This window comes from Passer domesticus, unplaced genomic scaffold (genome assembly GCF_036417665.1).
Source record: "Passer domesticus isolate bPasDom1 unplaced genomic scaffold, bPasDom1.hap1 HAP1_SCAFFOLD_104, whole genome shotgun sequence".
Taxonomy (NCBI): Eukaryota; Metazoa; Chordata; class Aves; order Passeriformes; family Passeridae; genus Passer; species Passer domesticus.
The window spans coordinates 63,633-78,942 of record NW_026989905.1 but is presented as its reverse complement, the minus strand read 5'-3'; the positions used below and the strand labels follow the sequence as shown (position 1 = coordinate 78,942).

The following is a 15,310-nucleotide window of genomic DNA, read 5'->3' as shown; positions in this document are numbered from 1 at the left end:
GTCACCTGGTTCTTACCAGTCAGTCAAACATTACGCCTTGGTGGGACAGTGAGAACATACCTGCAGAATGCTCAGAGGGCTTCACAACTTCAGAGCGCCAGGCTAATGGAGAATCCTTCCCAGCATCCCAGTCTGGAAGCAAACCAAGATGAGAACTGTTTCCATTGTGTGCCAGGGCTGTCTCTGGCCCTGGGCTGACGGCAGGGCTCCCGCTCGGGGCTGCTCCTGTGCCTTGGGCCTCTGGGCACTCAGGGCCAGCTCTGCAGCAGCTGCAGCGCCAGGGACGTTGCTGCACCAGTCCCGTTTCCCCGGGGCTCTGAACCAGCTCCAGAGGCCTGGAAGCCGAGGCGCCTCCAGCTTTGGCTGCTGCCGGTCCGGGCAAGGGCAGGCCCTGGGGGAAGAGCTGCTGTCACACAGCCCCGGCCAGGGCTGAGCCCGGCACAGCAATTACCTGCTGTGCCTGTGCCCGTGTCTGCCATCGCCTTCCTTCCTGCAGCTAGGGCTGCCAGTGATCCACTGCTTCTCCCTGGGTGCTCCTCCTTCTGCACAGCCTTTTGGTCCATCACTTGAAAAAGGGAAAAAGGGACAACTGGATCAAATGGAAACACTCCCCACTGGGGAGGTGGCACCTTCATGAGGCAATGCTTGTCTAAGTCACAGGTAAAGATCAGGAAAAAGCCCAGGTAATTGGGGCTGGGCCAGTGCACTCCCTTGTGCAAACAGCTGCACCTCCTGATCTTCTCAGAGACTGGGAAATGGCAGGTGATCTCAGGCCCACAGTACAGTTGGGGCACCCTATCAGCTAATGCCAAATTCCATCCTGCAGAGGCTGGGCAGAAGCTGCAGCCAGGCCAGGTTGGGAAACAGCCCTGCAGGGCGTGAAAGCAGCAGCGGGGCAGCGAGGCTGCCATGGATCCCTTCCCACTGTGCCGGGCACGGCGTGTCCAGATGTGCAGCCAAAGCCCCCGGCTGCTGACTCCCAGGGGAAGCATGAGGGAAATGCACCCACCTTCACTTGTCTGCAGGGGTTCCTTCAGCTCTTGCCTCATCTGTTTGGATGGTTCCATGGATATCTTATCTGTTGTACCTTGGACTTTCCCTGTTGGAGTACCTTAGAGAAAAATATTTCCATTTCCCACGAATGGATCCTACAAAAGCAAGGCTCAGTCTGTGGGGTCAGCAGGGACACACTACTCACCCCTGTGATGGGAGATGGGCTTGAGTGCAACATCCAAGGTAGGAGCTGGAGAAGTCCTCCCTGTAGACACATCTGTAACACAACAGCCACAGAAGCTTCTGTCACCTGGTGCCTGCCCGCTTGTCTACAATTCTTCCTTGGTGGCACACTGAGAACATACCTGCAGGAGGCTCCAAGGGCTTCAAAACTTTATTCATCCAAGCTGATGGAGAAGCCTTCCCAGCACCCTCATCTGGAATGGAGCACAGATGAGAACATTTTCCAGGGTGTGTTGGGATCCCCTTCTGCCACAGGGAACTGGGCACAGCAAGGGGGTCGGGTAAGGCTGTAGGAGCCAGATGTGAACAGACATGGCCAAAGGTGCACAGGGGCCTGGGGAGCTCTGGGCTGGCTCCTGGTCACTTTCCACACTCTTTCCCTGCCCTCAGCAACATCCCTGGGAGGGTGGCTGGAGCAGCGCAGGGCCCCGGGGTTCTCTCCCTCAGACACAGAGGAAATCCTCTCTAAAACCCCGGGGAAAACTGCAGCAGGCAGTGACACAGCTATCCCTCCCTCCCTCTGTCCCTCTTGCCCTCCTTCTGCTGGGACAGCTCTCAGATCCCAAGGGCAAACAGCCAGGCACTCTCAGGATACACTGGAGCCTTGCTCTCCCCCTCTGTCCTTTCCCCACCGTGGGCACCCCGTGCAGTCACTGCCAGGTTTCAGGACATGTCTCCCATGGAGGGACCCCAGCAGGACTGCTCTGTACCCGAGTGCCCTGAGCCTGCTCGGGATAATTCCCCTGGGCTGTGCCGCTCTAGTCCAGGCTGTGCCTGCACTGCCAAGCAGCAGAGAGGGCAGCTCAAGCCTCAGCAGGGCTCAGGCCCAGAGGCACAGCAATTACCTCCTGTGCCTGTGCGTGGCATCGCCTCCCTTCCTGCAGCAGAGGCTGGCACAGAACCACAGCTTCCTCCAGCAAATGCTTCCATCTGCACAGGCTCTCCTTTCATTTCTGGAGAATGAAAAAGAGACAGCTGGATCAGATGGAAACATACCTCACTGGGAATGGGCCATGGATCCCATCCCACTGTGCCGGGAACCATGCGTTCAGATGTGCAGCCAAAGCCCCCGGCTACTGAGTCCCAGGGGAAGCATGAGGCAAATGCACCCACCTTGTCCTCCCTGCCGCATTTTCTTCAGCACTTGCCTCGTCTGTTTGGATGGTTCCAGGCATATCTTCTCTGTTGTGTCTGGCATCTTCCTCTTCGGATGAACTTAGAGAAAAATATTTCCAATTCCCAGGAATGGATCCCACAAAAGCAGGGCTCAACGTGTGGGGTCAGCAGGGACACACTACTCACCCCTGCCATGGGGGCTGGTCTTGTTGGCAATAACCACCAAAGTATGTATGAATCTCCTCCCTGCATACACACCTGTAACTCAACAGCCACAGAAGCTTCTGCCATCTCTGCTGATCTGCACGGGCACCACTGAGCCGCAGCAGCGGTGAGGGGATCGTGCAGGGCGAGGGCACACACGTGCATGGTTCTGTGCTGGCACCTGCAGCGATGCCTCCCTGGCCCAGCTTTGGGCTCTGAGCTGGCAGCTCTCCCAGGGGAAAGGCCTTGACCTACCCTCAGCATCTCCCAGAGCCTCAGTCCTGGATGTGGGACCTTCACCGGCAGGTTCAGCTGCAAAGAAAGGCAGGACAGAAGAGCTCCTGTGGCACTGCAGGAGATCCTCAGGCTGCCCACAAGGCTCAGCCCCGGGGCACAGCCCTGGGCATGGCCCCTTCCCTCTCTGCTCTTCTCTGTGGCTGCACAGAGCACACGGAAGGACACACTGGCATTGCACACAGGGGAGGAAGACTGAAAGCTAAATGCTCCTTCCTCCCAATGACAGCGATCCTGTGGGATCCCTCAGGGCTCCAGAAGGGAGCAGGGCAAGATTTTCAGAATCCTTCAGCCCTTAAATAATGTTAAGGGAAATGGCTTATGAGTGAGCTCTTGTCGCATTGATCCTGATTATTCTGTCAAGAAAGGCACACGGAGGAATAGCCTCCAGCATCCTCCAAGAATTTCAAGCCATTTTCCAGCAGGGCTTCCAAAAAATCAAAGTCATGATTCCAGTCTAGAAGGGAGCAGAGAACAGAACGATATCAGTGGCATTCTGGGATCCCCTTCTGCCACAGGAAACTGGGCACTGCCAGGGGGTCGGGTAAGGCTGTGGGAGCCAGATGCGAATTGATATGGCCAAAGCTGCACAGGGCCCTGGGACTCTCTCCCTCAGACACAGAGGAAATCCTCCCTAAAGCACGGGGGCAAACTGCAGCAGGCAGTGACACAGTAATGCCTCCCTCCCTTCCTTCTCCCCTCCTGCCCTCCTTCTGATGGGACACCTCCCCCAGATCCCAAGGGCAAACAGCCAGGCCCTCTCAGGACACACTGGAGCCTTGCTCTCCCCCTCTGTCCTTTCCCCACTGTGGGCACCCCGTGCAGTCGCTCCCACGTTTCAGGACATGTCTCCCATGGAGGGACCCCAGCAGGACTGCTCAGGACCCGAGTGCCCTGAGCCTGCTCGCGATAATTCCCCTGGGCTGTGCCGCTCTAGTCCAGGCTGTGCCTGCACTGCCAAGCAGCAGAGAGGGCAGCTGGGCTGCTGGGCTCAGACCCAGAGGCACAGCAATTACCTCCTGTGCCTGTGCCTGGCCTGGCCTCCCTTCCTGGAGCTGAGGCTGGCATGGAACTACTGCTTCCTCCAGGAAATGCTTCCATCTGCACAGGCTCTCCTTTCATTTCTGGAGAATGCAAAAGAGACAGCTGGATCGGATGGAAACATTCCTGACTGGGAATGGGGAAGGGGACAATTTCAGGAGGCATCACTTGTGAAAGGAATGAATAAGGATCAAAAAAGACCCAGGATTTTGGGACAACCCAAGGCTGCTTCCTTCCCCAAACCGCCCCAACATCTGATCTGCCTGGACAGAAGGAATTTGCAGGGGATCTGAGGGTGGGCATGGACTGTGGTGCAATTGGGGCTGCCTGTCAGCTGATGCCAAATGCCTTCCTGCAGAGGCTGGGCAGAAGCTGCAGCCAGGCCAGGCTGGGAAACAGCCCTGCAGGGCGTGAAAGCAGCAGCGGGGCAGAGAGGCTGCCATGGATCCCTTCCTGCTGTGCCAGGCACTGCGTGTCCAGATGTGCAGCCAAAGACCCCGGCTGCTGAGTCCCAGGGGAAGCACGAGGGAAATGCACCAATACACCCACGTTTTCATCTCTGCAGACATTCCTTCAGCATTTGCCACGTAATTTCTATTGGGTCCTGGAATTTCTTGCCTGCCATGTCTTTGGTCTCTCCTGTCAGAGGACGTTAAGAGAAAGTAGTTCCATTTCCCAGGAATGGATCCCAAAAAAGCAGGGCTCAGCCTGAGGGGTCAGCAGGGACACACTACTCACCCCTGCCATGGGAGCTGGCCTTCTGTGCAGCATCCAAGGTAGGAGTTGGTGAGGTCGTCCCTGCAGACACGCCTGTAACACAACAGCCACAGAAGCTTCTGTCACCTGGTCCTGACCAGTCAGTCAAACATTACGCCTTGTTGGGACAGTGAGAATATACCTGCAGAATGCTCGGAGGGCTTCACAACTTCAGAGCGCCAGGCTAATGGAGAATCCTTCCCAGCATCCCAGTCTGGAAGCAAACCAAGATGAGAACTGTTTCCATTGTGTGCCAGGGCTGGCTCTGGCCCTGGGCTGGCGGCAGGGCTCCCGCTCGGGGCTGCTCCTGTGCCTTGGGCCTCTGGGCACTCAGGGCCAGCTCCGCAGCAGCTGCAGCAGGAGGGACGTTGCCTCACCAGTCCCGTTTCCCCGGGGCTCTGAACCAGCTCCAGAGGCCTGGAAGCCGAGGCGCCTCCAGCTTTGGCTGCTGCCGGGCCGGGCAAGGGCAGGCCCTGGGGGAAGAGCTGCTGCCACACAGCCCCGGCCAGGCCTGAGCCCGGCACAGCAATTACCTGCTGTGCCTGTGCCCGTGTCTGGCTTTGCCTTCCTTCCTGCAGCAGGGGCTGGCACCGAAGATGGAGTGCTTCCTTCAAGAAATGCCACCTTCCACTGAAGCACTATGTCCATCTCTTGACAAAGGAAGGGAGACAGCTGCATCAGATGGGGCTGTTTCCCACTTGGGCGGTGGCATAAGAGGTAATATTTGTGAAATTTATGGAGGAGGAAAATGGCCAGATTACAGTGGCATGATGAGAGCACTTCCACCTCTAAACAGCCACCCTTTTCCTAATCTGCAGGGATGGATATAGTGGGGGATCTCAGGGTGTGTTACAGTTTGGGCTGCCTGTCAGCTGATGCCAAATAACTTCTGGCAGAGGCTGGGCAGAAACTGCAGCCAGGCCAGGCTGGGAAACAGCCCTGCAGGATGTGAAGGCAGCAGCGGGGCAGCGAGTCTGCCATGGATCCCTTCCCGCTGTGCCGGGCATGGCGTGTCCAGATGTGCAGCCAAAGCCCCCGGCTGCTGACTCCCAGGGGAAGCATGAGGGAAATGCACCCACCTTCTCTTGTCTGCAGGGGTTCCTTCAGCTCTTGCCTAATCCGTTAGGATGGTTCCATGGATATCTTATTTGTTGTACCTTGGACTTTCCATGTTGGAGTACCTTAGAGAAAAATATTTCCATTTCCCAGGAATTGATCCTACAAAAGTAAGGCTCAGCCTTTGAGGTCAGCAGGGACACACTACTCACCACTGTGATGGGAGCTGGGCTTCCGTATAGCATCCAAGGTAGGAGCTGGAGAAGCTGGAGAAGTCCTCCCTGTAGACACATCTGTAACACAACAGCCACAGAAGCTTCTGTCACCTGGTGCCTGCCCGCTTGTCTACAGTTCTTCCTTGGTGGCACACTGAGAACATTCCTGCAGGAGGCTCCAAGGGCTTCAAAACTTTATTCATCCAAGCTGATGGAGAAGCCTTCCCAGCAACCTCATCTAGAACGGAGCACAGATGAGAACACTTTCCAGAGTGTGCTGGGATCCCCTTCTGCCACAAGGAACTGGGCACTGCCAGGGGATCGGGTAAGGCCGTGGGAGCCAGATGAGAATAGACATGGCCAAAGGTGCACAGGGGCCTGGGGAGCTCTGGGCTGGCTCCTGGCCACTCTCCACACTCTTTCCCTGCTCTCAGCAACATCCCTGGGAGGGGTGGCTGGAGCAGCGCAGGGCCCCCGGGTTCTCTCCCTCAGACACAGAGGAAATCCTCTCTAAAGCCCCGGGGAAAACTGCAGCAGGCAGTGACACAGGTATCCATCCCTCCCTCTGTCCCTCCCGTCCTCCTTCTGATGGGACAGCTCCCAGATCCCAAGGGCAAACAGCCAGGCCCTCTCAGGACACACTGGAGCCTTGATCTCCCTCTCTGTCCTTTTCCCACCGTGGGCACCCCGTGCAGTCACTGCCAGGTTTCAGGACATGTCTCCCATGGAGGGACCCCAGCAGGACTGCTCAGTACCCGAGTGCCCTGAGCCTGCTCGGGATAATTCCCCTGGGCTGTGCCTGACTTGTCCAGGCTGTCCCTGCACTGCCAGGCAGCAGAGAGAGCAGCTCAAGCCTTAGTAGGGCTCAGGCCCACAGGCACAGCAATTACCCCCTGGGCCTGTGCCTGGCATCACCTCCCTTCCTGCAGCAGAGGCTGGCATGGAGCACCTGCTTCCTCTGGGAAACGCCGCCTTATGCCCAGCCTCTCCATCCACTTTTGGCGAAAGGAAGAGGGACAGCTGGATCAGGTGGGGCTGTTCCCCACTGGGGAGGTGGCGCCTTCAGGAGGGAATGCTTGTCAAAGACATGGCTAAGAATCAGGAAATCCCTATAAACATTTTGGGAAGGCCAGGGCCCTCCCTTCTCCAAACTGGTGCCCTTTCTGTTCTACCCGGCGACTGGAAAATTGCAGGGGATCTCAGGCCTGTGGTGCAATTAGGCGGCCCGTCAGCTGATGCCAAATGCCTTCCTGCAGGGGCTGGGCACAAGCTGCAGCCAGGCCAGGCTGGGAAACAGCCCTGCAGGGCGTCAAAGCAGCAGCAGCGGGGCAGCGAGGCTGCCATGGATCCCTTCCCGCTGTGCCGGGCACGGTGTGTCCAGATGTGCAGCCAAAGCCCCCGGCTGCTGAGACCCAGGGGAAGCATGAGGGAAATGCACCCACCTTCTCCTGCCTGCTGCATTTCCTTCAGCATTTGCCTCATGTTTTCGGATGGATCATGGGGTTTCTGGTGTCCTGTAGCTTGGTCCTTCCCCCTCGGAGGACCTTAGAGCAATAGAATTCCATTTCCCAGGAACAGATCCCACAAAAGCAGGGCTCAGCCTGTGGGGTCAGCAGGGACACACTACTCACCTCTGCGATGGTTGCCAGGCTTCTGTGTAGGAATCAGCAAAGGAGCTGGAGAAGTCCTCCCTGCAGACACACCTGTAACTCAACAGCCACAGAAGCTTCTGCCATCTCTGCTGATCTGCACGGGCACCTCTGAGCCGCAGGAGCGGTGAGGGGATCGTGCAGGGCGAGGGCACACACGTGCATGGTTCTGTGCTGGCACCTGCAGCGATGCCCCCCTCGCCCAGCTTTGGCCTCTGAGCTGGCAGCTCTCCCAGGGGAAAGGCCTTGACCTACCCTCAGCATCTCCCAGAGCCTCAGTCCTGGATGTGGCTTGGGAAGCTGCACCACCTTCACCAGCAGGTTCAGCTGCAAAGAAAGGCAGGACAGAAGACCTGTAAATCCACCAACAGAAACACCAGCCAAACCTCACTAAACAGTCATCACTACTCCTTGAAGTAAAATAGACTGATGCATGTTAATACCTAAGCTTGTAAGCTGTAAAACCCATTGTTAGGAGAAGTAAAATATTTTATTTTAAAGTGTATTATTCATGAGGTTGTTTTAAGTGAACTGAATATTTCAGGTGTGATATGCAAATTTATTTCAAAAAATAAAATATTTTAGTGCTTTTGTTATAACAGACAAAAGAAATAGAAGTAAAATCTAATGAAACACTGTAAAGAATATATTAGAACAATAATATGATTCGTGAAAAATCGGAAAAAAATTAAGTATATAAGATACAAACCAGATTTAAGTTCCAAGAAACACTAAAAGTAACATTAAATCAGATAGGATATAACAAAAGCCGTTAGATATTTAATAAGGATCAAATTAAAATAAAGGAAAACAGCCAAGTATAGCTGAAAGAAAGAGAAATGTACAGACTAATTACAACTTTAGAGATAAAATGTCAAAGAAATAAAACTATAACAATTAGAAATAAGCAGATGCTATCCTAAATCCTGAAAAACAATTTTAAAGGCTCTTATAAATCTTATGAAGTAAATACTGAGAATGAGACGAATGACATCAGTGACTAGATCCCAAGGTGTAAGCTCTGCTACCAAGAAGATACACATCTTGGCCCTTTGGCTGCAACCCAAAGGGGCTTTGAGAGAGCTAGAGTGTTAAAACTGCAGAGGATTATTGTCACTGTATTAGTCATCCAAGCCCAAAAAGAATGAGCCATATGCACACTCCCAAGTTAGTGTAGTACGCTATAATTTTAACAAATTCAGAATGTGCACTATGAGTAGTAAAAGACACTGGAATAAAGAAAATGTGAAATATAGCAAAAAGAAGAAAATGGCAAAATTTGTAAGCAATATATTAAAACTTTTTGTTCTGGAAGAGCTAGAGAAGAAATAAATCCTGAGAGTAGAATAAAGCAAATTGCTCAAGAATTAGAAAACAAGAACATGAGACAGTTATAAAGACACATTTTAGCAGGCAACATAAGAAAACATGAAAAACTTATTTTACAAATATTACCAGCCTTAAACGACTATGGAGTCAAAATATATCTAAATTACAATAAGCACATGCATTGATTTAAAAAAATATAATTGACAATCCAAAGAAAAGAAATTAAAGATTTAGAATAATCTACCTTATGAAAAGAGCTGTTAATTTTATACCCTGACTTGTAGTATGAAAGTGTAGTTGTTAAGTTTTATAAATACTAAACATAAAATTAGAAAATAAGTAAGCTTTGTCAAAGTGTATCCTAAAAGTACAAATTTAATAAATTAATAGAGAAAGGGAGGGATTCTGATAGATTGTATGCACAAATTCATGCTGAGACTACAGTAATCTCGCCTAATGAAAATCCTAGCATACCAAAAGAGGGTTCCGGGCAATCAATATGCACCAAAATCCTAGCCTGAATATTCATCCCCGGAAATGCTGATTCCAGAAGATTATTTGTCTGACCAAATCTCAGCAATGTGCATTCGATTTGCATCATCTATAAGATAAATGTGTGCCTCCTAGAATGCATATTCCAGGAGATTTTCTTCTAACAATGTGAATTATTGACCAGTTTTGGGGAAACTCTCAGCAAGAGCTGCAGCAAGAAAGGAAAAACTACATGAAAATGCAAAAAGGATAAGATCGACCATAAGAAAGCAGAAAAACGCCTGCCCCCAACAACCCTTGGAGCTTGGAAATGTACAAAAAAACTTTGTGAAAGCTGTCCCTTCGTGATGCACAGGGGAGAGAAATGCCCCACCTGTCTCACCTGACGCTGTCAGCCTGCTTCAGGGCCAATCTGATATTTGCTTCTAGACATTCTAAGACTGTATTTTAATTATGAAATAAATTCTCCTTATTAATCAAAAAAAGCTAATTATTTAAAACATGCGGGACTCCTGGGACCCTCATCAGGGACCCCAAAATATCCCTTTGTGCCTCTTCAGGTCCAGGCCCAGATGTTCCCCCGGAAGGAAATGTGCCCTCAGCCCAGGGACACTCAGCATGGGCTCCCCCATCCCCTCGGGGCCCCGCCGCTGGACACAGCAGCCCCTGCCTGGCTCCTGCCTGCCCACACCGTGGCCATCCACGGCTGCTCCTGCGCATGGAGCTCAGGCAGTGCTGGTGCTGGGTGGGCTTTGCTGGTGCTACCACCAGGACAATCTGGTCACAGCTGCATCTCTCTACTGCAACAGAAGAGCTGATTTGGGAAGTGCTGTGCTGCCCCATTTCTTCAGCCCCACTAGCTGCCCACACCCACAGTGGGACTGGGCCGCCCCCAGAAAACTGTCGAATCTGGGCTGTGGCTGCAGGGCACAGCTGCTCTACAGCACAGGTGGACTGCCTTGGAGGTAGGACTGCCCTGAGGGTAGGGACAAGGAACGGGGTGAGGTCTGCTCTATGTTTTCCAAAGGTGATTACTCTACAGACCATCAGGGCCAGACCAACACTGCATTAAAGGCATACATCAACTTACAAACTTGGCAGGGTCCCAGGGCAGGATCCAATCTTTAGCCAATTGGGAGAAACTGAGGGTGGAACACCAGGCGGGGAATACAAAGTTTAAACCAATTGGGGATTACAGGGGAGGGGAAGAACTTAAACAAACCAATGGGATTCCGAAGGATACAAAATTGATAGGGAAGTTTCTAGAGCAAGGGGCAGGCTTGGAGAGGGACTGACATGCAATGAGAGGAGGAACAGTGAACAAAAGGGCAGGTCTTTGGAGAGATGGACAAGTGGGGCAAAACCAACATCACAGGGGGGAAAGGAGCAACCCATTGGTAATAAAATATGCTATAACAATAGAAAATAAGGGGAGGGGTATAAAACTGACTGCTAGGACTGAATTACAGTCAAAAATTTTGTTATATTTCTCCAATTACTGTATCATGAAAGAAAACCAAGCAAATTAAATGTTGCAGCAATTTTAATGAAGTAGCTGAAAAGTATATGAAATTGAATCCACTCAAAATATTGACAATATAATTTGGTTATGATAAGGGATAATTTGGTTCTTATAATAGCGCATAAGGAAAAATAACCGTGCTGGGTACACGGGGGGTATGGAGGGCAGGGCTTGACCCCTGTCCCCTCACATACAAATTGCCAAGCCTAAAATTCTCCTTTTTACCGTGTACATCATCACCATCTCCTCCCATTTTCAATTTGTCACACTTGTATCTCCACCTTCATTATCAGTTTTACCACGCATGCTCCACCGTTTTTTAGGTGGTTGCACTGTTCTTTGGGGTCATCTCTGATGAAGGCCTCTCCTCTTCCTCGATGTCCTTTGATTCACCTTTTGGATTACACATGCGCAACAAGCTGGTATAATGTAAGTCAAAGCTAATATCATACAAGCCAATACTATGTTCTAGCATCAAAGCAATAAATCTCCTATAATTAACATTTTCCTGGATGTCCAACCAAACTTTCCTCTCTTCCAACTAAATTCAGTAATACTTATCTCTTTCTTCTTCCTCTTCTGAACATCTGCAGGAGAAGGGGGGGAGCCCCTCCTCTCCCTTTCTTCCTTGGCATTACACCTTCTAACTGTTCTACTGTTTCCAAATATTAATTATTATATCAATATTAATTACTTTACAATTTTATCAGCAGGAATCACACCTATTTATTACAACATGAACTGCAATGGAGAAGCTCTGAGTAAAGGCTTGGATGAGCTCTTCAAATAATTTCCTGGCAGAAACAGATAGCCAAACTTGCCCTTATCCCATGCAAACAGAGGGTTCCAAAAATAGCAACACCTTCCGAGGCCCTTCTGGGCATTGGGAACACGTGTTGTGGTGCCGGCTGCATCTGTGGGAGCGATGGGGAGTGTGAGCCCGTGCTGTGCTGCACTGCTGAGCTGGCAGCACGGTGAATACGGGCAGGACGTTCTCTGTTTCCCCCAGAGCTGGGGCCTGCAGGCACCTTGCCGGCCCTTGGCACAGGCTGTGCCAGCCAACAAAGCCCAGCAGGCCGGGAGGAGAGCCCGGGGGCAGCGCAGCTGCTTGGGCAGTGGCTGCTGCCAGGGACACGGGCCAAAGCCATCCCTGAGCAGCCACTGCCAGCCCTGGCCCTCCCTGCCCCGTGACAGCTCCCCCAGCCCCAGGGGACAGGCTCAGGCCCTCTCAAGAGACACTGGAGCAATCACCTGCTGTGCCAGTGCCTGGAACTGCCTGTTCTCCTGCAGAAGAGGCTGCCACTTAGCCGCTGCTTCATCCTGGAACAGCCACCTTCTCTGCCAGCTTTTGGGTCATCGCTGGAGAAAGAAAAGGGACAGATGGATCAGATGGGACAGTTCCCCATGGGGAGGTGTCGTCTTCAGAAGCTAACACTGGTGAAAGTCATGGACAAGGATGAGGAAATCAGATGAGCTTTTGGGATTGGACAGGCCCCTCCCTTCTCCAAACCACCACCTCTCGTGATCTGCCTGGAGACTGGGAAATTGCAGGGGATCTCAGGGTGGGCATAGCCCATGGTGCAGTTTGGGCTCCCTGGTGGCAGATGCCAAATGCCTTCCTGCAGAGGCTGGGCAGAAGCTGCAGCCAGGCCAGGCTGGGAAACAGCCCTGCAGGGCGTGAAAGCAGCAGCGGGGCAGCGAGGCTGCCATGGATCCCTTCCTGCTGTGCCGGGCACGGCGTGTCCAGATGTGCAGCCAAAGCCCCCAGCTGCTGAGTCCCAGGGGAAGCATGAGGGAAATGCACTCACCATGGCACCTCTCCAGATCACTCAGCATCTTGTGCAGAGATTTGGCTGCCTCCAGAGACTTGCTGTCTCCTGTGTCTTGGTTCTTCCATCTCCTGTGTCTTGGTTCTTCCATCTAGGAGGACCTTAATGGAAAGTGATTCAATTTCTCATTCAGGCCTGAGTGGCAGTGAGGGCACCTGGGTGACTGGTGCCCTCCAAGGCACTCCCTCAGCTCTGCCTCCCACTCAGGAGCACAGGTGGTTTCTCAGTGAGCTTTGCTGGGGTGGTATGTGCAAAGTGGTCAGTTATTGGTGGATCAGGCTCTGATGTTGTACAGTTCAAGAAGCTGATGACATAGAGAGCCTTGCAAAGTCTTTCAACTGGAGAAATGATTTTTGTTTCTCTCTATTGCTGATTGAGGACTCTTTTGAGGTTTTGATGCATCCTTTCTATGATGGATTGTCCTGTGGGGTTTGCAGGTATACCTGTCTTGTGTTTTATTCCCCAGTCACTGAAGAACTCTTTCAACTTGCGAGAGGTATAGGCAGGTCCATTGTTTGTTTTGATCTCCTTTGGTACTCCCAGGGTAGCAAAGGCCAGGAAAAAATGTTTTATGGTGTGCTGCGAAGTTTTTCCTGGATGTGTTGATGCAAATACTGCTCCTGAAAATATATTGACCCATACATGCACATATTTTGACCTTCCAAAAGGTGCAAAGTGGGTTACATCTGTCTGCCACAGCTGGCAGCTGTTTAAACCTCGGGGATTGACTCCCGTCTCCATAGATGGTATCTGGTAGTTTTGACGGTTTGGGCATGTGGCAACAATAGCTTCTGCTTGATCTTTTGAATGCTTGAACATTCTGATAAGGGCAGGCACATTCTGATGAAAAAATGCATGTGACAACTTTGCCTGGGCAAAGATGTTAGGGACATTAGCAGTCTCTATTGCCATGGCTAAGGTGTCTGCTTTCCTGTTCCCTTCTGCAATGAAACCTGGGAGGTCAGTGTGTGACCTCACATGCATTATATGGTAAGGTTGTTTTCTGTGGGAAATTAAGTGTGTTAATGTAGAAATCAATTGGTATAAATTTGGATTGGAAACCTCTTTGAGAAGAGCATGTTCTGCTCTCATAGCTATGCCAGCAACATAAGCTGAATCTTATGTGACCAGATTAAAAGGTTCGTTTTTTAATTTCTCAAAGGCTCTGACAACAGCTGCTAACTCTGCAATCTGTGGAGATCCCTCCACTATTTCTATGTCAGATTCCCAGTTTTGGGTCTTAGGGTCTTTCCCGGTCCTTACCGACTTGTGGGATGACCCTGAGCCATCTGTAAAGATGGTTAGAGCTTTGAGAGGTGTTCTACTTTGGATTAATTTTGGGGTCAGATGAATGATTACATCACGATTAAAAAGCTTATGTTTTGGGATATGTACGGAAATTTGGCCTGTATAGCTGTCTAAGGCATACTGGAGATTTTCATTGGTCTGGAGCAAATGTTCCAGGTCCCCAGTGGTCACTGGCAAATATATGCATGTGAACTCACACCCTGCAGGGGAGCGGAGGCAAATTGTAGCTTTTTTGTTAAATGTGCCATAATTTCTTGGAAGGTGGTAATTGTCTTTGTGGGTTGGTTATTTGTAAAGATCCATTCCAGTATTAGTAAAGGGTCTCGAAGTTGAGTGTCCCATTGGAAGATCAGTCCATAGAACCAAGGTGCTTTTCCCAGAATGACGAACTGGAAAGGCAGGCTGGGCTCAAAGCGATGGGCTTTGCGTGAAGACAGGGCTTCTTGGACCTTGGTGATGGCATCTCGGGCTTCTGCTGTAAGAGTGCATGGAGAGTCCAGATCCTCCTTGCCCCAAAGAAGGTTGAACAGTGGAGCGAGGTCCTCTGTTGTAATTCCTAGCAGTGGATGTACCCAGCTGATGGATCCGCACAGACTGTGTAAGTCTCTCAGAGTTTTTGGGTTGTCTCGGATGGCGAGCTGCTGGGGTATGATCGTCCTTTCCCGGATCTGGAGTCCAAGGTAAGTCCATGGGTTGGTGTACTGTATTTTGTCCTCACAGATCTCGAATCCTGCCTTTTCTATGGTTTCAATAGTCCTTTTAACTGCTTTGTCCAAGTACGTTTTTTCTGGTGCACAGACCAGGATATCGTCCATATGGTGATGGATGATTGCATCTGGGAATAGGTTCCGAACAGGAGACAGGATGTGAGCAACATACCACTGGCATAGAGTGGGACTGCACTGGAGACCTATAGGAAGAAAAAGCCAATGATATCTTTTGAGTGGAGCCTCTCTGTTAAGAGAGGGGACGGAGAAGGCAAACCGTGGGGCGTCCTGGGGATGCAGCTGGATGCTGAAGAAACAGTCTTTAATATCAATGATAGCAAGTGTCCAGTCTCTAGGCAGCATCGATGGTGAGGGCAGGCCAGGCTGGAGGTGACCCATGTCCTCGATGACCTCGTTGATTTTGCAAAGATTGTGGAGGAGCCTCCACCTGTCCGTTCCAGGCTTTTTAGTACGAAGACTGGAGAATTCAAAGGGCTGGTGGTCTCTACGATGTGGCCTTTGGCGAACTGTTCATTCACAAGGGCATGTAGTGCAC

At 51.3% G+C, this 15,310-nt stretch overlaps 1 protein-coding gene and 2 long non-coding RNA genes across 3 annotated transcripts in view; all 3 read right to left on the bottom strand.

Moving 5' to 3' along the window:
- Positions 1-4,573, bottom strand: part of LOC135291699 (uncharacterized) — a 74,430-nt gene extending 69,857 nt beyond the window's left edge. The window contains exons 1-11 of the mRNA XM_064405949.1: positions 4,441-4,573; positions 3,867-3,974; positions 2,812-2,868; positions 2,539-2,610; positions 2,350-2,451; positions 2,082-2,189; positions 1,359-1,430; positions 1,199-1,270; positions 1,010-1,111; positions 452-565; positions 61-132 (exon numbers count right to left, since the gene is read on the bottom strand). Of these exons, the coding sequence (XP_064262019.1) occupies positions 61-132; positions 452-565; positions 1,010-1,111; positions 1,199-1,270; positions 1,359-1,430; positions 2,082-2,189; positions 2,350-2,451; positions 2,539-2,610; positions 2,812-2,868; positions 3,867-3,972 (877 nt within the window). The 5' untranslated portion in view covers positions 3,973-3,974; positions 4,441-4,573. The remainder of the gene's footprint in view (positions 1-60; positions 133-451; positions 566-1,009; positions 1,112-1,198; positions 1,271-1,358; positions 1,431-2,081; positions 2,190-2,349; positions 2,452-2,538; positions 2,611-2,811; positions 2,869-3,866; positions 3,975-4,440) is intronic.
- Positions 4,574-4,627: 54 nt separating this feature from the next.
- On the bottom strand, positions 4,628-5,238 carry LOC135291704 (uncharacterized). The gene is made up of 3 exons (XR_010354451.1): positions 5,181-5,238; positions 4,790-4,861; positions 4,628-4,701 (listed from the first exon to the last, which is right to left on the bottom strand). It is a non-coding gene; the product is annotated as an uncharacterized LOC135291704 (long non-coding RNA).
- A 775-nt stretch (positions 5,239-6,013) lies between these two features.
- On the bottom strand, positions 6,014-10,671 carry LOC135291703 (uncharacterized). Its single transcript, XR_010354450.1, has 5 exons — positions 10,479-10,671; positions 7,823-7,894; positions 7,550-7,621; positions 7,361-7,462; positions 6,014-6,156 (listed from the first exon to the last, which is right to left on the bottom strand). It is a non-coding gene; the product is annotated as an uncharacterized LOC135291703 (long non-coding RNA).
- Between the last annotated feature and the right edge of the window lie 4,639 nt (positions 10,672-15,310).